General features: G+C 36.6%; 1 protein-coding gene across 1 annotated transcript; it reads left to right on the top strand.

Moving 5' to 3' along the window:
* The first annotated feature begins 1,880 nt into the window (after window positions 1-1,880).
* On the top strand, window positions 1,881-14,880 carry UROS (uroporphyrinogen III synthase). Its single transcript, XM_010285076.1, has 9 exons — window positions 1,881-1,973; window positions 2,698-2,781; window positions 3,773-3,869; window positions 5,626-5,700; window positions 6,937-7,011; window positions 11,413-11,496; window positions 11,982-12,067; window positions 14,042-14,140; window positions 14,737-14,880. Exons 1-9 carry the CDS (start codon window positions 1,911-1,913, stop codon window positions 14,878-14,880), a joined length of 807 nt encoding a protein of 268 aa, XP_010283378.1. The 5' UTR covers window positions 1,881-1,910.
* Window positions 14,881-16,370: the final 1,490 nt, after the last annotated feature.

Below are 16,370 nucleotides of genomic sequence, written 5' to 3' on the forward strand. Positions count from 1 at the left end.
GATAAGACTGTTACAGTGTCAAAATGACTGAGAGAAGTCAGTTAGCCCTACCTCTTGAAAGGGAGTTCTGGCAATGTGGGTGTTGGTCTCTTCTCCCAAGTAACAAGGAACAGGATGAGAGGAAATGGCTTCAAGTTGCACCAGGGGGGGTTTAGATTGGATATTAGGAAAAATTTCTTCACCGAGAGAGTGGGCAAGCATTGGAACAGGCTGCCCAGGGAGGTGGTGGAGTCACCATCACTGGAAGTGTTCAAAAAATGTGTGGATGTGGGGCTTCGGGACATGGTTTCGGGGGCATGGTGGTGTTGGGTTAATGGTTGGACTTGATGATCTTGAAGGTTCTTTCCAACTTTAGTGATTCTATGATTCTCCTTCAAACTACTAGCAACTGGATACTCAGGAGTATTTGGGAGTCTAACTCTTGAAAGCCATGGATGGGAGCTACTTTGGCATTTGCTGTAGTCTGAAATTAGCAAGAATTACAATTTTTGAGAATACAGCCCTCAACAAAGTCCTTCATTCTTCTTTTGTGTGCATGTTTGTCAGTCCCTTTGACTTCTCTGGCCTTGGTATTTCAGAAGTGCAAAAGCCCTATCAGTTCTCATTGTGTCAATTTTGAGTGCTGGAAGTCTTGTGGAAATTAGTACTTCCATGTCTAATGGTAAGATGTTCAGAATCAACCACAGCAATTATGACACCACATTTTAAAACCTAGATTAAAAAAATGAAGTTTAAATTAACATAGTGTTACAGTCAGATATTGAGTTCCTGGGGGTGATGCTTTGGGTGCCCTTTTCACCACCTCCATTTTGCAGTGCTTCTGGCTAGAGATGAATGTGTGACACTGAGTTTCACAAGTTACACCGGTTACTTGTACCAGATCGTGGTTTGTCTACTGTTGTCTAAAGCTGCCTTTTCTCTTTCCTCTTTTTATTTTTGTCTGAACAGGTTTATTTGACTTTGATGAAGTTTTGAGGATTTCAATGCATATCATGCAAATGAATAAAATTTAAGATGTTCTCTACATTTGAATATTCATAATCAGTAATTTTAAAGAGAATTTGCTAGTATGTGATCTGTTAGGAAAGTAACATATAGATAATTAAGGCAAATGTGCAGTTAGAGAATGGGTTTATGTTTGTTTGTATTATTGCATTTGTTTACTTGATGCTTGGTATATTTGCTTACATGTTGTAACAGGCTTTCAATTCAGCACCAAAGTCAACTTTTAAGGAACCGAGAACTATCATCTTCCATTGTAATTGCAGAATATATTTTTTCAGTCTTGCTTTGTTTACTATAGATATATCAAAGAAGGCCTATGAATATTATATATATTATATACATATGTATAAATGTGTGTGTATATACATGTTTGTATTTTTTTTTAAATTTTTGAAACACTGCCCTGCACGTTTTCCCCCATGAAAAGGATGAGACACCAAAATCCATCAAATTAAGTCACTTGATACATAAGCCCTTGCATACTCACTGTGATGAGCGTCAGGTGGAAACTAGCATGGAAGTGAATAGACTAGAATAGAGTAGAGTATAGGTAGGAGCTTATTAAATTGCTGAATGTGACCACGTTGTAGGGGTTGTACTTCTTTTACAAAATATTCTTTTTTAAAATGCATTCTCCTTTGATGACTTTCATTATAGTTTCTCCCTTAAGCGGTGTTATCTAGAGACAGCATGTTATTTGTTGGTCTTATCAGGGTGGATATTCATGCCCAGAGAAGGTACGTTAACTGCTTACTCATTGTATAGAGAGCAGTGCAACTGTTAGCAACCCAGTTGCTTAGAAGCTGAGCTATTAAAGTCACTGTTCAGTAGAAAGTCCTCTAGATCTAATTTAGATAAATTCCTTTGTTGTATTTCAGAGTTCTTCTGCAGTTATTTGGTAAACAATGAAGGTTCTGTTGCTGAAGGATCCCAAAGACAAAGATTCAGGACCAGATCCCTATATTAAAGTGAGTAAACTTTAAAAAAAGTAAACAATTGTGTTAATCCACTATTAAATAATGCGTTCAGCAAGATAGGTGAATGTAACTATTTCAAGTGAAAAATGTGCTTAATCAAAATTAGGAGTGCATGACTGAAATAATGCTAAGAAATTTGCTGTTACTGAAAAAATATTTTAGGGGGCATTTGTACTGAATTCACTGTTAAAGCTCGCAGCAAAGTATTGATATTAAACCAATTTCATTTTAATTAATTAATATTGATTATGTTCATACGGATAGAATTAAGATTACAAATGTTAGTAGTTTTACTGGGAATGTAATGTGAAAAAGAGGTTACCTGTTGCTGTGGTCCTTTCTGCTACTGCCTTTAGTTGTGTGAGTAGATCTTGCTCATAAGAGCAGTTCTGTTGACTTTAAAGAACTACAGAGACATATAGGAATATTTGCAAGACTAGGTGATCGTTTGTCACTTAGGGAGGTCAGGATTATGTGCTGGGTTATACTGTAACTACTCAGTAGCTGTGTATGAGGCCTCAGTTCCACAGCTGTTTGTTTAGTGTTATATTCTAATACTAAATAACAAAACCAAACTTAGATTCAGTAGTAAAAGCAAGTAAGATGCCTTTGTATTTTACTTTAGTAAAAAGAAATATTTGTGCTTAGTTCTTTGAAAAAGGAAACACTACTGTTTGAAGTCTTTATTTCAAGAGCTGTAAACCTTTTTTGGTAGGAATTAGGATTATATGGATTTGAAGCAACTCTGATTCCAGTTTTGTCATTTGAATTCATATCTCTAGAAAGTTTATTTGAAAAGGTAAGTTTGAAATTATTTCAGTTGTCTTATTTTCAACAGAATTTAGGCCATGGTTGCCAAGATGCCATGTCTTATCTTGATTTAATAATGCCCTTTGTGGTACCTCTTTTTGTGTTTCCACAAACACGGTTATCTATAATACAGTATTGTATACAACATCAAGTACGTTGCCCATACTTGTTAAAGAATTAAGTTGGTCAGATAGAATTCACGTTTAGGTTGATGGACCATAGATAGTCACAGGTACTAGGGCATTTTGTTACAACAAAAAATGAGAACACTGTAGTGACAACTAAAGGTTAGCTGAGGTTCATCCTTATGTTGTACTGAAACTGTGTACTACATCTCCTAGTGACATGCAATAAAATTGCATTATCGGTGTTCTCTTTCTACTCTTTCTTCAACGTATATATTTAATTTTAAAACATTGAAAAGGTTTTCCAAGGGAGGTTCCCTTTATCAACAACCTCCAACAGCACCAAAGTTTGTTAGGTATTTGAATGTATTGTGATTTGCATTTACAAGTGATCCAAGAACATTTTTCCTTTTTTTTGTACTGGTCTTTGAGATCCCTTTAGTAATCTTAACTGAGGGGGCAGGGGGCAAGGAGCTGTCTGAGTAGTACCCTCAGTGTTACTACTTGGAATAACTACTTGGCATAACAGTTCATGTCTCTTGTATGAATCTGTACGTACTTCATGTGTCATTTTTCCCATCCTTCCAGCTCATTTCATTCAGGGAATCCTTGTCTGTTCCTACAGATTCTCAGAATTAATATAATCTGTGCAAGTTTTGTTCTGAATTTGAGATTTGTTATACATTTCTCTTATAAATACTCTGGCTACTGATAGTAATGAAATATTTGCCCATTTCAGTTTCAGACATTTATTGAAGCTGTTCTGTTCTTCACAAGATTATAAAGAATTGATGAATTTTAGTTTTTAATTTATTTCTTCTTCTTTTTATTCTTAAATGTACTGTTTGTAAGTAGCTTTCTCATCCAGAATGTTATGGAGGCCTAGTTTTTACTAGTCCAAGAGCATTAGAAGCCATCAAGATATGTTTAAAAGAGAATAGTAAAAATGAAGGTGAGTGCATATTTCTATTTCTTGGTCTTTCTGTTTCAGTATTGTGTGAAGTTTGTAATTTTATTTCACCCACCTGTAGGTGTTTAGAGTATGCCTTTTAAAAACGCTTTATCTCATAGTTCTTTTGGCATTATAAAGGCCTCATGCTAAATTGAGCTTTTAAGGGTTTTCCACGCTTATGCTGCTGTTAAAAATGAAAGGAAAGAGGTTTTGGTGCAAATTACTAATTAGTGTGAGCATTTTCAGTTGTGGTTATATCATGCATAAGGAATATTTTGCTGCAGTGCCTAGTTTTGCTGAGTAACTACTTTCCCCGCTTAAAGACCGGAGCATGTTATAGCAACTGGCCACTGCTGCTCCTATGCCTATATAATTCATATGAAGTCTTACAGAGAAAGAGATTTCTCTATCTTGAATATAAAATTTCTCAAGTGAATTAAGAATTAGCTAAAAAGCAGTGAAGAAATGGTGATACATAAAGTCAACAGATGAGTTGTAAAAATCCTGCAGAGTGCTAAATAGAAATTACCATACCAATGGCCTATCAAATCCTTGTAAACTCTTCTAGATTCTTAGGCTAAGTGATAACTTCTGGCTTTGACTTTCAATGTACATTTAAATTGTTTTAGTACTTTATCTGCTCCATATTTGGGCTGTGGTCATACTAATGAATGTACAGTGAATAAGGTTACACTCTTGAGTAAGCAATAAATAGACTGTTAGCTTATTTTAGCATTTTCAACAGCCGAGGGCTATATTTTAGGATTTTTGGTCAAATGTAATCTCTTATCTAGAGTTCATCCCTAATCTTGATTAGGACTTTCAAGAGCTTCTGAAATACATAATTTAATCAATAAAATTAGTCTTTAGTTCCTATTTGGATTCCTTTCGAATATAGTCAATCCTTACCTTTTTCCTCCTTTAGAATAATTTCCTCTGATTTTTTTTATACTGTTGTAGTTTCTATTTCTATCTTTCTTCCCCCAAGAATACTAGAAAAGAACTCAATGTCTTACACTGTACTGTTTTAAGACAAGAGAGTAAAAGACTTAGTGTATCTATTTTGATCCATTAGGATTTCAGGCATAGGGATCAGGTAGCTAGAACCAAGAGGTGTAATCTGTAACATACTTTCTGCATGAAGGAGGAGAACCATTTCCTAGTAATTTTATTTTGACCTCAGGTAGATTTTATTTCTGAGCTGATAACTTATTTTTGGTGTATGTTTAAAATATAATCAGTTTCTATATTTTTCTTGTATAAGAAAGAGTTGCTTTATAGAGTACTGTAGTGCATGGATATAGATTTTTACCCTTCTGTTTGGTGTCATAGAATATTATATTTGGTTTTTGCCTAAACCTTCCATTTTAAACCACCAGTTTGAATGTCTGAATCTCCCTTTGTACTGTGTGCCTTTTTTTCCTATGAGTTTTGCTAAGTTCTTAATGCCAAAATATAAATGAACATTGCAAGTTGCATGTGATCTGGCATAGCGCAAGTGTGCATTAAAAATGCTATTTAACAAAAGCAGCTAAGAACTGTTTACTAAACTTCTAAAAACATGTTGTAGACTGCTATTTACACAATGAAAAAATACATTAAAAATTCATTTTGTGCATTCAGTTTTGCTGAAAAATGTAGTAGAGTATTAGTTATTATTATTTTGCTGTATTTGTAGATTAAACAGAAGCCGATATACTCATTTAGTATTCGTACTTTGTTGCCACATGCTTAAATTTAATTTAATGTTTTTCAGCCTGGTCAAAATATCTTAAACAAAGGTGGAATACCAAACCAGCATATGTGGTAGGAAAAGCTACAGCTTCTTTAGGTAAGATGGGGTTTAAAAGAAGAAGTCTTAGATAAATCTGTCTTTTTAAGTACAATTTTTGGAGTATTAGCTGCTATTCAGGGGTGCTCAGGGAAAAAAAAGTAAGTTTTATGAAAGGATAATTTTGAAGACAGGTAATTGTATACACATTAGAACTATACATGCTTACTTCAGCTAAGGATCTAGCTTCTGGTTTACCACTACTTTTATTGTAATGTGATGGTAACTATAGAAATTTGGTCAAAAATCAAAAAACACTTTTGTTTTTAATTTTTTGTGGTTTCTTTCATTCACTTTGGAAATGAAATTGGATGAAAGGGATTATAGCATGATTGTCTGAGATTGTATGAAGTTTGATGCACTGGCCCATCTTCCCCTCAGTGTTCCTCTGAGGTATTTGCCAAGCAGAAGTCAGCAGTGTACTTCCCGTTGACTTCAGTGGGCCAGCTGCTTATTTGTCTTAACACTGGTTTAACTCTGATGCAATATATATTTTTGATGCATAACAAAAATGCAAGATAGGGTTTTGTTTGTGAAAGCCTTTCTTACTGTAAAATGGCATTGTAGCTTTAGCTTACATTGAAGTACACAGGAATATAATGAAAAGACTAGTATTTGAGAATTTTAAAAGTCTTGATGTTTTTCTGCTTCTAGTCCAAAAATAATTTGGATAAGTACTGGCATATTTTTTCAGGCAGGCTGGTAACAACACTGGATCACCAACTGGTGACACCTAACAAGCATCTTCAATCTATCGAGTCCCAAATTACTTAACTTCTCAGGGATTCATTTTATCCCTGCTTACTTGCTGAGATAAGAGCAGTGTTATACTCTCAGGTTTTCCAGTAGGATTTCGGCCTTCACTAGAAAGAACGGTGGTACATACACTGATTGGGAAGCTAGCTGCAACCAAACCACGCCAGGAGCTGCAGCCCATTCAGCATAGTCAGGCAGTGCTTTCTGTTTCTACGAGAGTTTAAAACTCTCCAAAGCAGCTTAGCTATCCCCAGCATTCTTCATTTGTACTTTTTTCATGTATGCCTTTCTCGAGCCAAAATCGAATTTTTCATAGCATGTTACTACTTCCAAGTGCTGTAATTTTTTTTTTTCTTTTCAAAGAAGGATTTGTGTGCTTGGATCAAGTTGTGTCTCCCTCTTCAACTCATGTTTGTGTGACAGTAAATCTGAATTGTTCTCGTTGATTGCAATATTTTCCTTTGCTACTTTTGCTTATAGTGGAAGAAATTGGCCTTACTCCACAAGGAGAAAAGTCTGGAAATGCTGAAAAATTAGCTGAATATATTTGCTCAAGTAAGTATCTAAAGTCTTCTACTTAAATTAAGCTAATATACCTTCTGTTGTTTCAGAATTTCCTATAAATAGAATCGAATGCACACTGAAGCGGAGAAGTACATACTGCATATATCTCTTATATGTAAAACCTGTGAATTCAATTCTGCGAATGTGGGTGATACCTCTAAGAGATGATAAAAAATACTTTGAAATACTTATACAAAATATTAATTTACATGAAATCTTAGGCTCTGTAATTGATTAAAAATACTATATGACCCAGTAGACAAAGTATTTTTTTACTAAAAATCTGAACTGTAATGATTGGAAATTGCTGCTTAATGGTAAGATTAAATGATCATGATGGCAGATGTGTGGTTCTCTGTGAACTTCAGGTGACCTGACTTTTCTTGCTTCAAACCAGTTGATGCTGGGGATTTTTCACTGTGGCACAGTTTGAAGTAGATAAAGGGAACTCCTTTCCTCAGAATTAACATGTGCTTTCAAAGGAATCTATTTTTCAGCGTCAAAGGCGAGTGGTTTTGAAGAAATTACAGAAAGGGTTAGTTAAAATGATGGTTTCTCTGTAGGTTTAGGGGCTGGTTATTTTTTAAGCGGATGGGTCGATACAAGCTGTGAAAAAAGAGGCTGTGCTTTTGTTAGAGCCTGGCTTATAGAACTAGAGTGAAAATGTCATAAGCAGGAGCTGGCAGTGCAATGAGTTTGACCTCGGAGCTTCTGACACACGTGGTGGTGTTCCAAGGGATCCACGACTTGAGGTACATGCTGGCTTCAAAGTGTCCGTCTGAGTATCCACTGGGAGGAAGAGTTATCAGAATTAGTCCCCAAGCAGTCTGAAACTTGCTGCTGTTACAATCTTTGTACCAGACGGAAAGCACACCTAAGGTTCAGTATCACGGCGGCAACCTGTTAGCTGGTCCTTCTCTGTATTTTTATGTGGCCTGGGGTGCATCCCTGCTCATGTGAGAAAGCAGGGAGCTGTACAGTGGAGCCTCATAGTGAAATTAGAGGGTAGCTTTCAGTCTGATACAAAGGTATGTACTTCACTGAAGGACTTTCTGTTTGAAATTTAAAGAGGGAAACAGAAACCTTCATCTCGAAGCTCATGCAGTGTCCACTTTGAAAAATCATGTTATTCAGCCAGTCAAGGTAAATAGTCTGCCTTTGGCTAACCCTAGTGAGAGAAACAAATGACAATCAGTGCAATTATTCTAGATGTTGGATGAATTATTGTATCTGCTGGTTTAAAAGCCCTACTGCTGATCACACTTTATGAACTTGCTGAATAAGGTGCTTGGTGCTTCAGTGGTGGAAATGTTAAGAACCCTGACATGTTATTTTTGGCTGTTAGGCATAATATTAGATATGAAAGAGAGTGTTGATTAGCAAAGTCTGCATAGTAGCAGAGATTTATAGGTAAAAGAAAAATTGATTGGAGCCGGCAAGCATTGGTTTTTTTTATGGGCAGAGTGCTCTGTAATTGGCAAATAAAATATTTTAACTATACGGAATGTTTCATGATAAAAATGATAGTTGCCAACACAAGATTAAATAATAAATTATGAAAATTAAAAATGCAATTTTCAACACAAAAATGCCACAAGTGAAGAATAACCCGTATCTATTCTTCAGGAGATAGTTTAAAACAAAGATGGGGTTTAGCTGATTTTCTGGTGTTAGGAAATCCGCTTCTGGTAATGAATTAATGTTTGCCAGTTTGCAGAGGGAGGTTTTTTTGAGAAGCAATATGGGAAAAATAGCTGGGTCTTCTGTTGTGTGAATGTCATAAGACCTTAGGATCAGGTCTAAGGAGAACAATGCATGTAGTACCAGGAGCAGAGAAATTCCTTCTTGGTGAGCCTGTGACTGGCACAGTTAGTGCGTTGTAACCTCTTCTTGGTTATTTTCTCAGTCCAGTTGAGGATCATCCTGGCTTTTACTCCTCCCCTGGGCGCTATTTGGTTCACAGACCCTGTTACTTCTGACCGTGTTTGATGCCGTGGCTATTTCCCCACGTTGCCTGCACACTCCTGCAGGGTTAGGAGCTGGCAGTCACGGAGGGAGCCAGACAGGGAACAGCACTTTTTGGTGACAGCAGAGAAGCTCAATCCAGAGCCAGCACCAGCTTCTGATAGCCACCACCAGGAAAGAGAGAACTGTGTGTTTACAGCCTTTTACATAGAGTGTCCTGAGGGCGGTTTCATACCTGAACGCCAGCAGGCTATTTAAATTAACACAGTGCTGCAACACCTCCATTATCCTTGCAAAAATAACTGCCTTTGAATACCTTTCAGTTTCGATAACCGAACAGTGAATTTCAGTCATTGGAGACCGCTTGTTGTTGATACATATAATCATATGCAGTGATTTATTGGCTTGTGCATATTTATACACTGTCAATTTATCGATTCGTTTATAACAACCTCTGAAATACAGATTAAATTACATCATGCTCGCTATTATGTATGTGTTTATTTTTGTTTATGCATAAAATTGTAAATAATTGAAAAGAATAGTTCTAAATGTTTTATATCATTAGAATTTAATGTCAGAATAAAATTAAAATCTTAAGTAATGTTATTTCTTTTGTTATTCACCTTTTGTGCTTTGGTATCCACTTCAACTAAAGTGATTGAGAAAATAAAGGAATTTACTCCTTTACTTAGCTAGCTAGCTTTAGTCTCTTTTCAAGGCAAATTTTTTTAATTTTATTATGGTGTAACATTTGTGTTGGTTGCAGAAGTAGGGGATACCATTAGGGCCAATGCTTGTTGTATTGTTCAGACCTACTAAGGAATTTTTCTGTACTTTGTAAACACAAGTCAAAAAGGATTAGTGTTTCTTTACAGATACCACGTTGACATTTCAATTAACTGACATGAGTTGTAGGATGATTAATGCTGAAATATTTAGGTTTTATCTTACTGGTTTAAAATCTCTTTTACATTCTGTGCCAAGTTTGTTCTTCCTCCCTGTAATTTATTACAAGCATATCTATGGCTTCTAATAAAACCTCAGTGTGCAGTTAGGACAGTCCAAATATATGTGTTGACTCCTACTAGGGCTTTTCCATTTTATTTTTACGATGCTGTTCCTCTCTTTGCCCTGAGGCATGTCTGATGCTTACTGTTATAAACCAAGAATCTACTTCCAGCACTTAAGCATTTATTTTTCTAGTAGTCTTGTGTGCCGCTGTGTAGAATTTAATCTTGAAATTTTCTCTGTATTTGTTATTTATAGAAAAAGTAAACTCCATGCAAAAAGTCTGCTCTAAATTCCTATCCAAAAATTGAATTTTTCCTCAATTACAATGCTGTTTTGCAAAGTGTCGATATTCACTTTTATTAGATAAAATCTAGTAGTAAAAACTCTCCAGAACAATTAGTTTAAGCCCTAAATCCAGCAAATTATTGCGACTCTCCTATAGACAGTGCTATTTCATTCTTACTGAGCCAGGTGTTTGCATTCACCATGTGGTGATGATTTTTGGTGTTTTCACTCGCCGCCTTCTGGCGTACACAAAGCGCGCGGGGACGGGGTGGCTGCGTGAATGGAGGAGGTGTAACTCAAGAGGTAGTGACATGGATGCTGTTACCTGGTGGCATTTTTTAACCAGGATTTGTTTAAGTCCTCTGGTAACGTATTAGAAACTTAGAAAACCTATGGGCACTGCACCCCAGGTGTATCGTGTCCTACAAGAGGTGAGTTATAAACAGCTATGTATGAGAAAGGTCCTTCCAAAATGACCAAGGGGCTTTCACTTGTTGACAATGTAACGATAACTAAAGTTGGAGGTCTCCTCCTTTTTAAAGGACAAGAGCAAGTGAGGATATCCACTTCCACCCTAGCAATGGAAGTGGAATCATTTTTCCTTGGGGAAGAAAGAAAACACTTTGATAGACTGAAACTTTTCAGTTTGATAGACTGAAACTTTTCACAGTATTTCTGTCCTCCTCTTTGTCTGCCTGGACATTCTTTTATATAGAGCGAGTTGTCATGTATTGAGTGGGACTAAGATTTTAAATATAAAATTGAGGAAGATTGCGTTTCTGAGAAGAAGGAGGAGGAGGTAACTTGCACAGTACTTGTCTTGCTTTGTAGAATGGCAAGGGGAATAGAAATGCAGTTTATCTTTTGTGAGATCTTTTTAGACAATGTATTCGTATTATAGTTTTGGACTATTTTTTAATTTACATGCTAAGTAGCCTCTGTCCTCTGAATTGCGGATGCAGTTGCACTGCAGGTGTGTTCAGTTATCTTAGGGCTGTGTCTGCGATGAAGCATGCAGCATTTACTGCAGTGTTCAACATTTGATACTTTTAAAATGTATTAAATGTATCACGTTTACACTTTATTAAAAACATAAGTTAATTAAAGTTCTTGTTTGTTTATTTACAGGAGAGAAACCTAATTCCTCAGCTCTTCTTTTTCCTTGTGGAGCCCTGAAAAGAGAAGTACTTCCTACAGTACTTAGAGAAAAAGGTTAAACTTCCCTTGGAGCCTCATTTTAATTAGTCAGTTATGAGAAAAGTTCTATCTAAAGCTTGTGAACGAAATTTGAGTAATTAAAAATGAATTTCCTATTATGTTGGCTGGAAGTTAGAGGATGGGAGTAAAAACTGTGAGGTTGGATTGCTGCCCACAGCTCTGGGACTGAGCTGTAGCGCGTGATGTGAGCAAGGTTACTTGCCTTGATCTTCCCCTGCATTCTCTTCTGTGAGATGGGAGATAACTTATTCACAGAAATGTTGCAAGAGTTGCCAGTTTGCCAGCGTGCTTCAAGGTCCTCTGATTACAGATGGTCTACTGTATCTTGAAACTCTAGAAATACTTTTTCTGTATCTTTTTAATCTTTTTTTTGCTTAAAATAGTACACTTAAATGCAGTTAGTATGTTGAGAGTGTTTTATTGCAATAATAGAAATTAATGAAACCTTGTTTAATTATGAATGTGTGTCCTCATTCCAGCTGTAATTCTGGAAAGCCTTACTGTTTATCAAACAACCCAACACACTGACCTGCAAGAATCACTGAGCAGTTATTTCTCCCAAAAGGTATTGGACACTGACGTAATTTGAGAGTTTTTGAGGTATATGATAATACCTAGCAGAATGTACTCCTTTTTTTCATCTGTCTGTAAATGATGCTTGAGGTGACACAAGAATATCCTGCGTAGGCTTCTTGTTTTGTTTCCCTGTTGACTACCAAGAAAATCCTTTAGCAAAAGTTTCAGACAGAGAGCATGAGTCCCTCAGTTATTTGTTATGGCAATTGTAAAGGAGCCTAAAAGACACAGTGCCTCTGTTTGAAGAAGAAAACAAAACTTTCCACATTTTGTCCAACTTTCAAAATATATGTTTGTTTCAAAATTACTGGGAAATAACTGCATAAATAATTAATGTATTCAGTTTATTCCTTTGTGCTGGCCAAGACTGCTTTTTAAGTAGTACTGTGTCAGAAATTACATTTAGGGAGGCTGTTTATTGAACGGCTTTATTATTAATTTTTATTAGTGTTATTGAAAGATCACTGGGCATCTTTGCTGTATATTACAAATCAGAATCCAGTAGTAGTTATCCGTCTTACATAGTTTCAGTGTTCTTTCTCTGATTATCCAATTTATGAATCTCATTTTAAGTGTTAGAATTCCAAGTGACATGCTATTGACAAGTATACTGAGATATATTTGCTCCAATTGTTATTAATTTTTTTTTTAAAACTATCCAGTAAATGTCATTAATCAAGGATCAGTGCATTGTAAAAGATTGGAAGATACTAAGAAGTGTTTTTGTTTTTTCAGTACTGGCTTTCTGAATTTTTCATTTGTAGGAGCCTACATCATATGTAGGATTAATTTTATTCGAAATGCAGGCTTTCCTTCTTAGAGAAACTTGGCCTCCTTGAGCATGTTGTATCTCTTTTTAAAATATGTGCATTAAGGTCTTGTTAAATTACATACTGATTTTTAAAGTTCTTTTTCAAGAGGTCCCAGAAGGTTATGGCACGGGCGGTCTAACTGATAAGTTGTAGTATCCTGGTGTTCCCAGGTGGATATTGCAGTTCTGAACCCCACGGTATTTAGTGTATAGCAGTTATAAAAGCGAGTCAATAGTACATATGCATTTTGTAACTCTCTGAACTCTTTTTATGGAACTCCTCGCTTGCTGCAGTTAGCTGTTAGTTTCAGTGTAAAGCTGTTAAAATGTGTTTCCCATGCACTTTTGAGTTGTTGTTAACTGATGATATTGTGCTTATATATTTAGTGCATGGAGAGCTGACATAAAATGACAAGTGTTTAGCACTTTGTGAGACAGCGAACAGCACTGTGTTAAACTGTCATTCTGGCCTCCATGAGCTAAGGCTAGCTTCCAAGTCATGCACTATAAAATAACAACAGATGTAGTTTGAGTGGAACTAGTTTATCTTTCTTGTCAGACAGAAAATCATGATAAAGCAAGCATGTGCTTTGGGTCTGCAGCTCAAGAGCTTGGGACCTTCACTCCAGACAGAATTTTGCAGTTTCATTTGGCTACAGAAGATTGCTGCTGCTATCTTAAGGCAGCCTTATTCTGAGAGGGAAAGCCCTTCCAGGGGCCTGCAGCTTTAAGACATCACCTCCTCTTTGCCAGAGCATCTCGGGGCAAACAACATGAGCTGGGAAACAGAGACTACATGCAGAATGTGAGATAGATGGGAATGGATTTAGGGAAATAACTTGCTGAGTTTTCTTGCTAAACAGGAAGATGAGTACGGCTCCAGACCACTTTCAGTACATTTATCAGCAAGTGCTTGTTTTATAAAGTATTTGCTTAAAGTCATACCTGAATTTCAGCATCCTGTGGTAGAATGGGGGTTTGGCAGGCTGGCTGCACCACAGGAAACCCTTTCTGTTGGCTTAACTGCTGTTTCTCATCAATAAAACACTTCACATCCACGTAGAGACAGTTGAGGGGATTTATGTGACAGTGTACTGATATACTGCTGTAACAGTGAGTAAACTATGCCAACCTATGGTTACTTTTACTCAGGGAATTCCAGAAAGCATCGTGTTCTTCAGTCCATCTGGTGTCAAGTTTTGTCTCCAGCACCTTCAGAAGCTTTCGGGGGATTTTATCAGTCATATCAAGGTATCTATCTTCTCACAATAGAGAGTAAGTTTGGGGTGGGCGAATGAGAGATAGGAAAGCTGTTACACCCATTACAAACCTTCATTTTCTCTTTTGTTGGTGTTTATTTCTCTGGAAAAAAAAAGGTTATAGCAAATGCAAATCTTGTTACACAGCTAAGGGCCTTTTTTAAAAAAACTAAATGGAACTGTTTTCACCTAGTATTTTTTCCCCAACTAAATTGCCCCGTCTCCACTGGGTAAGGCTTTATTTTCTCTTAATGATGTGAAGGTGTGGATAGTTCTTGCTTGAATCGGCAATTACAGGCTGAGGCATATTAAAATTTCTCTCACTTTTCCTGTTTTGTGGGACTAAGAGCTTTAAATGTTTGTAATGGCAAGATAAATAATAATCTTTCCTAAGTAATTTCTAAGTAGCTCAATTGATAAGCGGATTTTAATCCTGAAAGTCTTCAACCTGAAATGGTTAATACAGTTTAGTAAGCTCAGCCATGCAAGTTGATACACTGACAATGTCAGCAAAGAAGGAAGGGTATGTACTGAACTAGCTAGTAAGAGCTGACTATGCTATTGTAACTGTAAATAATGTCACTTCAGTTTGCTGCTATCGGTCCGACAACTGCTGAAGCCATGGAAGCGGCAGGAATCCTGGTTAGCTCTACTGCGGAGAGTCCGACTCCCCGAGACCTTGCTGCTGGGATCCAAAAAGCACTTCACTTACAGAACTGTTTATCTAAGTAAGAGCACAGCCTGCATTTGAAGGTGAATATGGTGCTGTAGAAGGCTTTTCCATTTTGCAGAACCTGTTGTCCTGCAAGAAATGTATTTTTCAAGAATATGCAACACTGTCCTTGTCAGGGCCTGGTGTGAGAACCTTGCATCTAAACATCTAAGAAATGTAGAATTTGTCCAGCATCTAGCTATTCCCCTTTTCTCTTGTATGCAGTGTACATATTTTATGTAGGCATTCCTTGAAAACTAGTTGTGGGAGGCTAATTCTGCATCAGGGTAGTATATTGAAATAAATTCAATGTATCACCTCAGGGATCTCCTAGCACATAAGGTAAGGTTTTAATTTCTCTGTATCATCAGTTTTACATGTACTTTTTGGGGGGTAGAAGAAAAGCATACTTACAATGAAGTATTTTCTGTTGTAAAGCTTACTTGTTCATTGTTCTGCTTTTCAAATATTTATTGAAAATGATGATTGTAGTTTCTCAATGGAATAGGACAATTCTTGCAGTGAAGTTGCACTGTGTGGAGCTAATAGCAGGTCAGCTGTCGCTACTGGGTATCCTTACAGTTCAGGGTCTTAAATTAGTTTTTGGTTTCTATTCCTGTAATGAAGGAGGATTTATTAACAGAAAAATAAACTGGCTTATCATCATTAATAATGGTGTTAAGAGTTGTCTGTTCTGGATGTGGTTTATGCTTGAATTGTTTATCTGTGAAAGGAGAAAAAGTAATCCTATTTCGCACTAATGCTACCTCCGCTAATGCTAAGAAATTCATAGAAGATATAAATCATGAGGATTATAATTGAGAATATTATGAAAATCATTCATGTTGTTAGTATAGTGCTGAGGTTCATTGAATAACAGAGAAATCCTCATTTGCTGTATGTTTCTATTAGCTTAATTCTGGGTTTATGACCTGAATTTCCAATTAGGTCAAATGCTCTGTACCTTGAATAACAGTTAATCTGAACCTTATTATGTTAATATAAACTGAGGTAATTTCAAATTGTGTATTTGGATTCATCAGACTGGGCACAATAAGACAAACATTTTGTGTTATAAAGCAGTTCAACTTCTTGAGATGAAGTAGAATCTCAGAGGTACTTCTGAGTTCTACCTGCTGGAAGATAACAGAGGAATAGTTCATCATTGAAGAAGAGCATCCTGTAGGACACTAGAATCGCTGCGGTAACTGGATGTAGCTGCATGACTGTGTAGACATGCCCGCAGGAAGAGAAGGAAGAGAATGATTACGCAGCAGCTGTTGACTTTCTCTGCCTTTATTTTTTTTCAAGACTATTGCAGTTAAACACTGAGATTCAGCATCACTATAACGTAGAGCCTGCAGTACCATTCATATCTTCATTCAAAAACAAAATCCATGGCATACTGAGGATGTGGAAGACTGTTCAAATCCCCTGCAAATCCCCTGCAGTACTACTTGCAGCTAGGAGAAGGTTTGCATGAACTAGTGCCTTGGGGAAGAGGAAGAAG

Source organism: Phaethon lepturus, unplaced genomic scaffold, assembly GCF_000687285.1.
Source record: "Phaethon lepturus isolate BGI_N335 unplaced genomic scaffold, ASM68728v1 scaffold34294, whole genome shotgun sequence".
Classification (NCBI taxonomy): Eukaryota; Metazoa; Chordata; class Aves; order Phaethontiformes; family Phaethontidae; genus Phaethon; species Phaethon lepturus.

Excerpts from the sequence above, each read along its gene's own strand:
- UROS (XM_010285076.1), top strand. The coding sequence starts at position 1,911 with ATGAAGGTTCTGTTGCTGAAGGATCCCAAAGACAAAGATTCAGGACCA. Across the intron at positions 5,701-6,936 it reads AAAAGCTACAGCTTCTTTAG|TGGAAGAAATTGGCCTTACT; the intron begins GTAAGATGGGGT and ends TTTTGCTTATAG. Across the intron at positions 11,497-11,981 it reads TACAGTACTTAGAGAAAAAG|CTGTAATTCTGGAAAGCCTT; the intron begins GTTAAACTTCCC and ends TCCTCATTCCAG.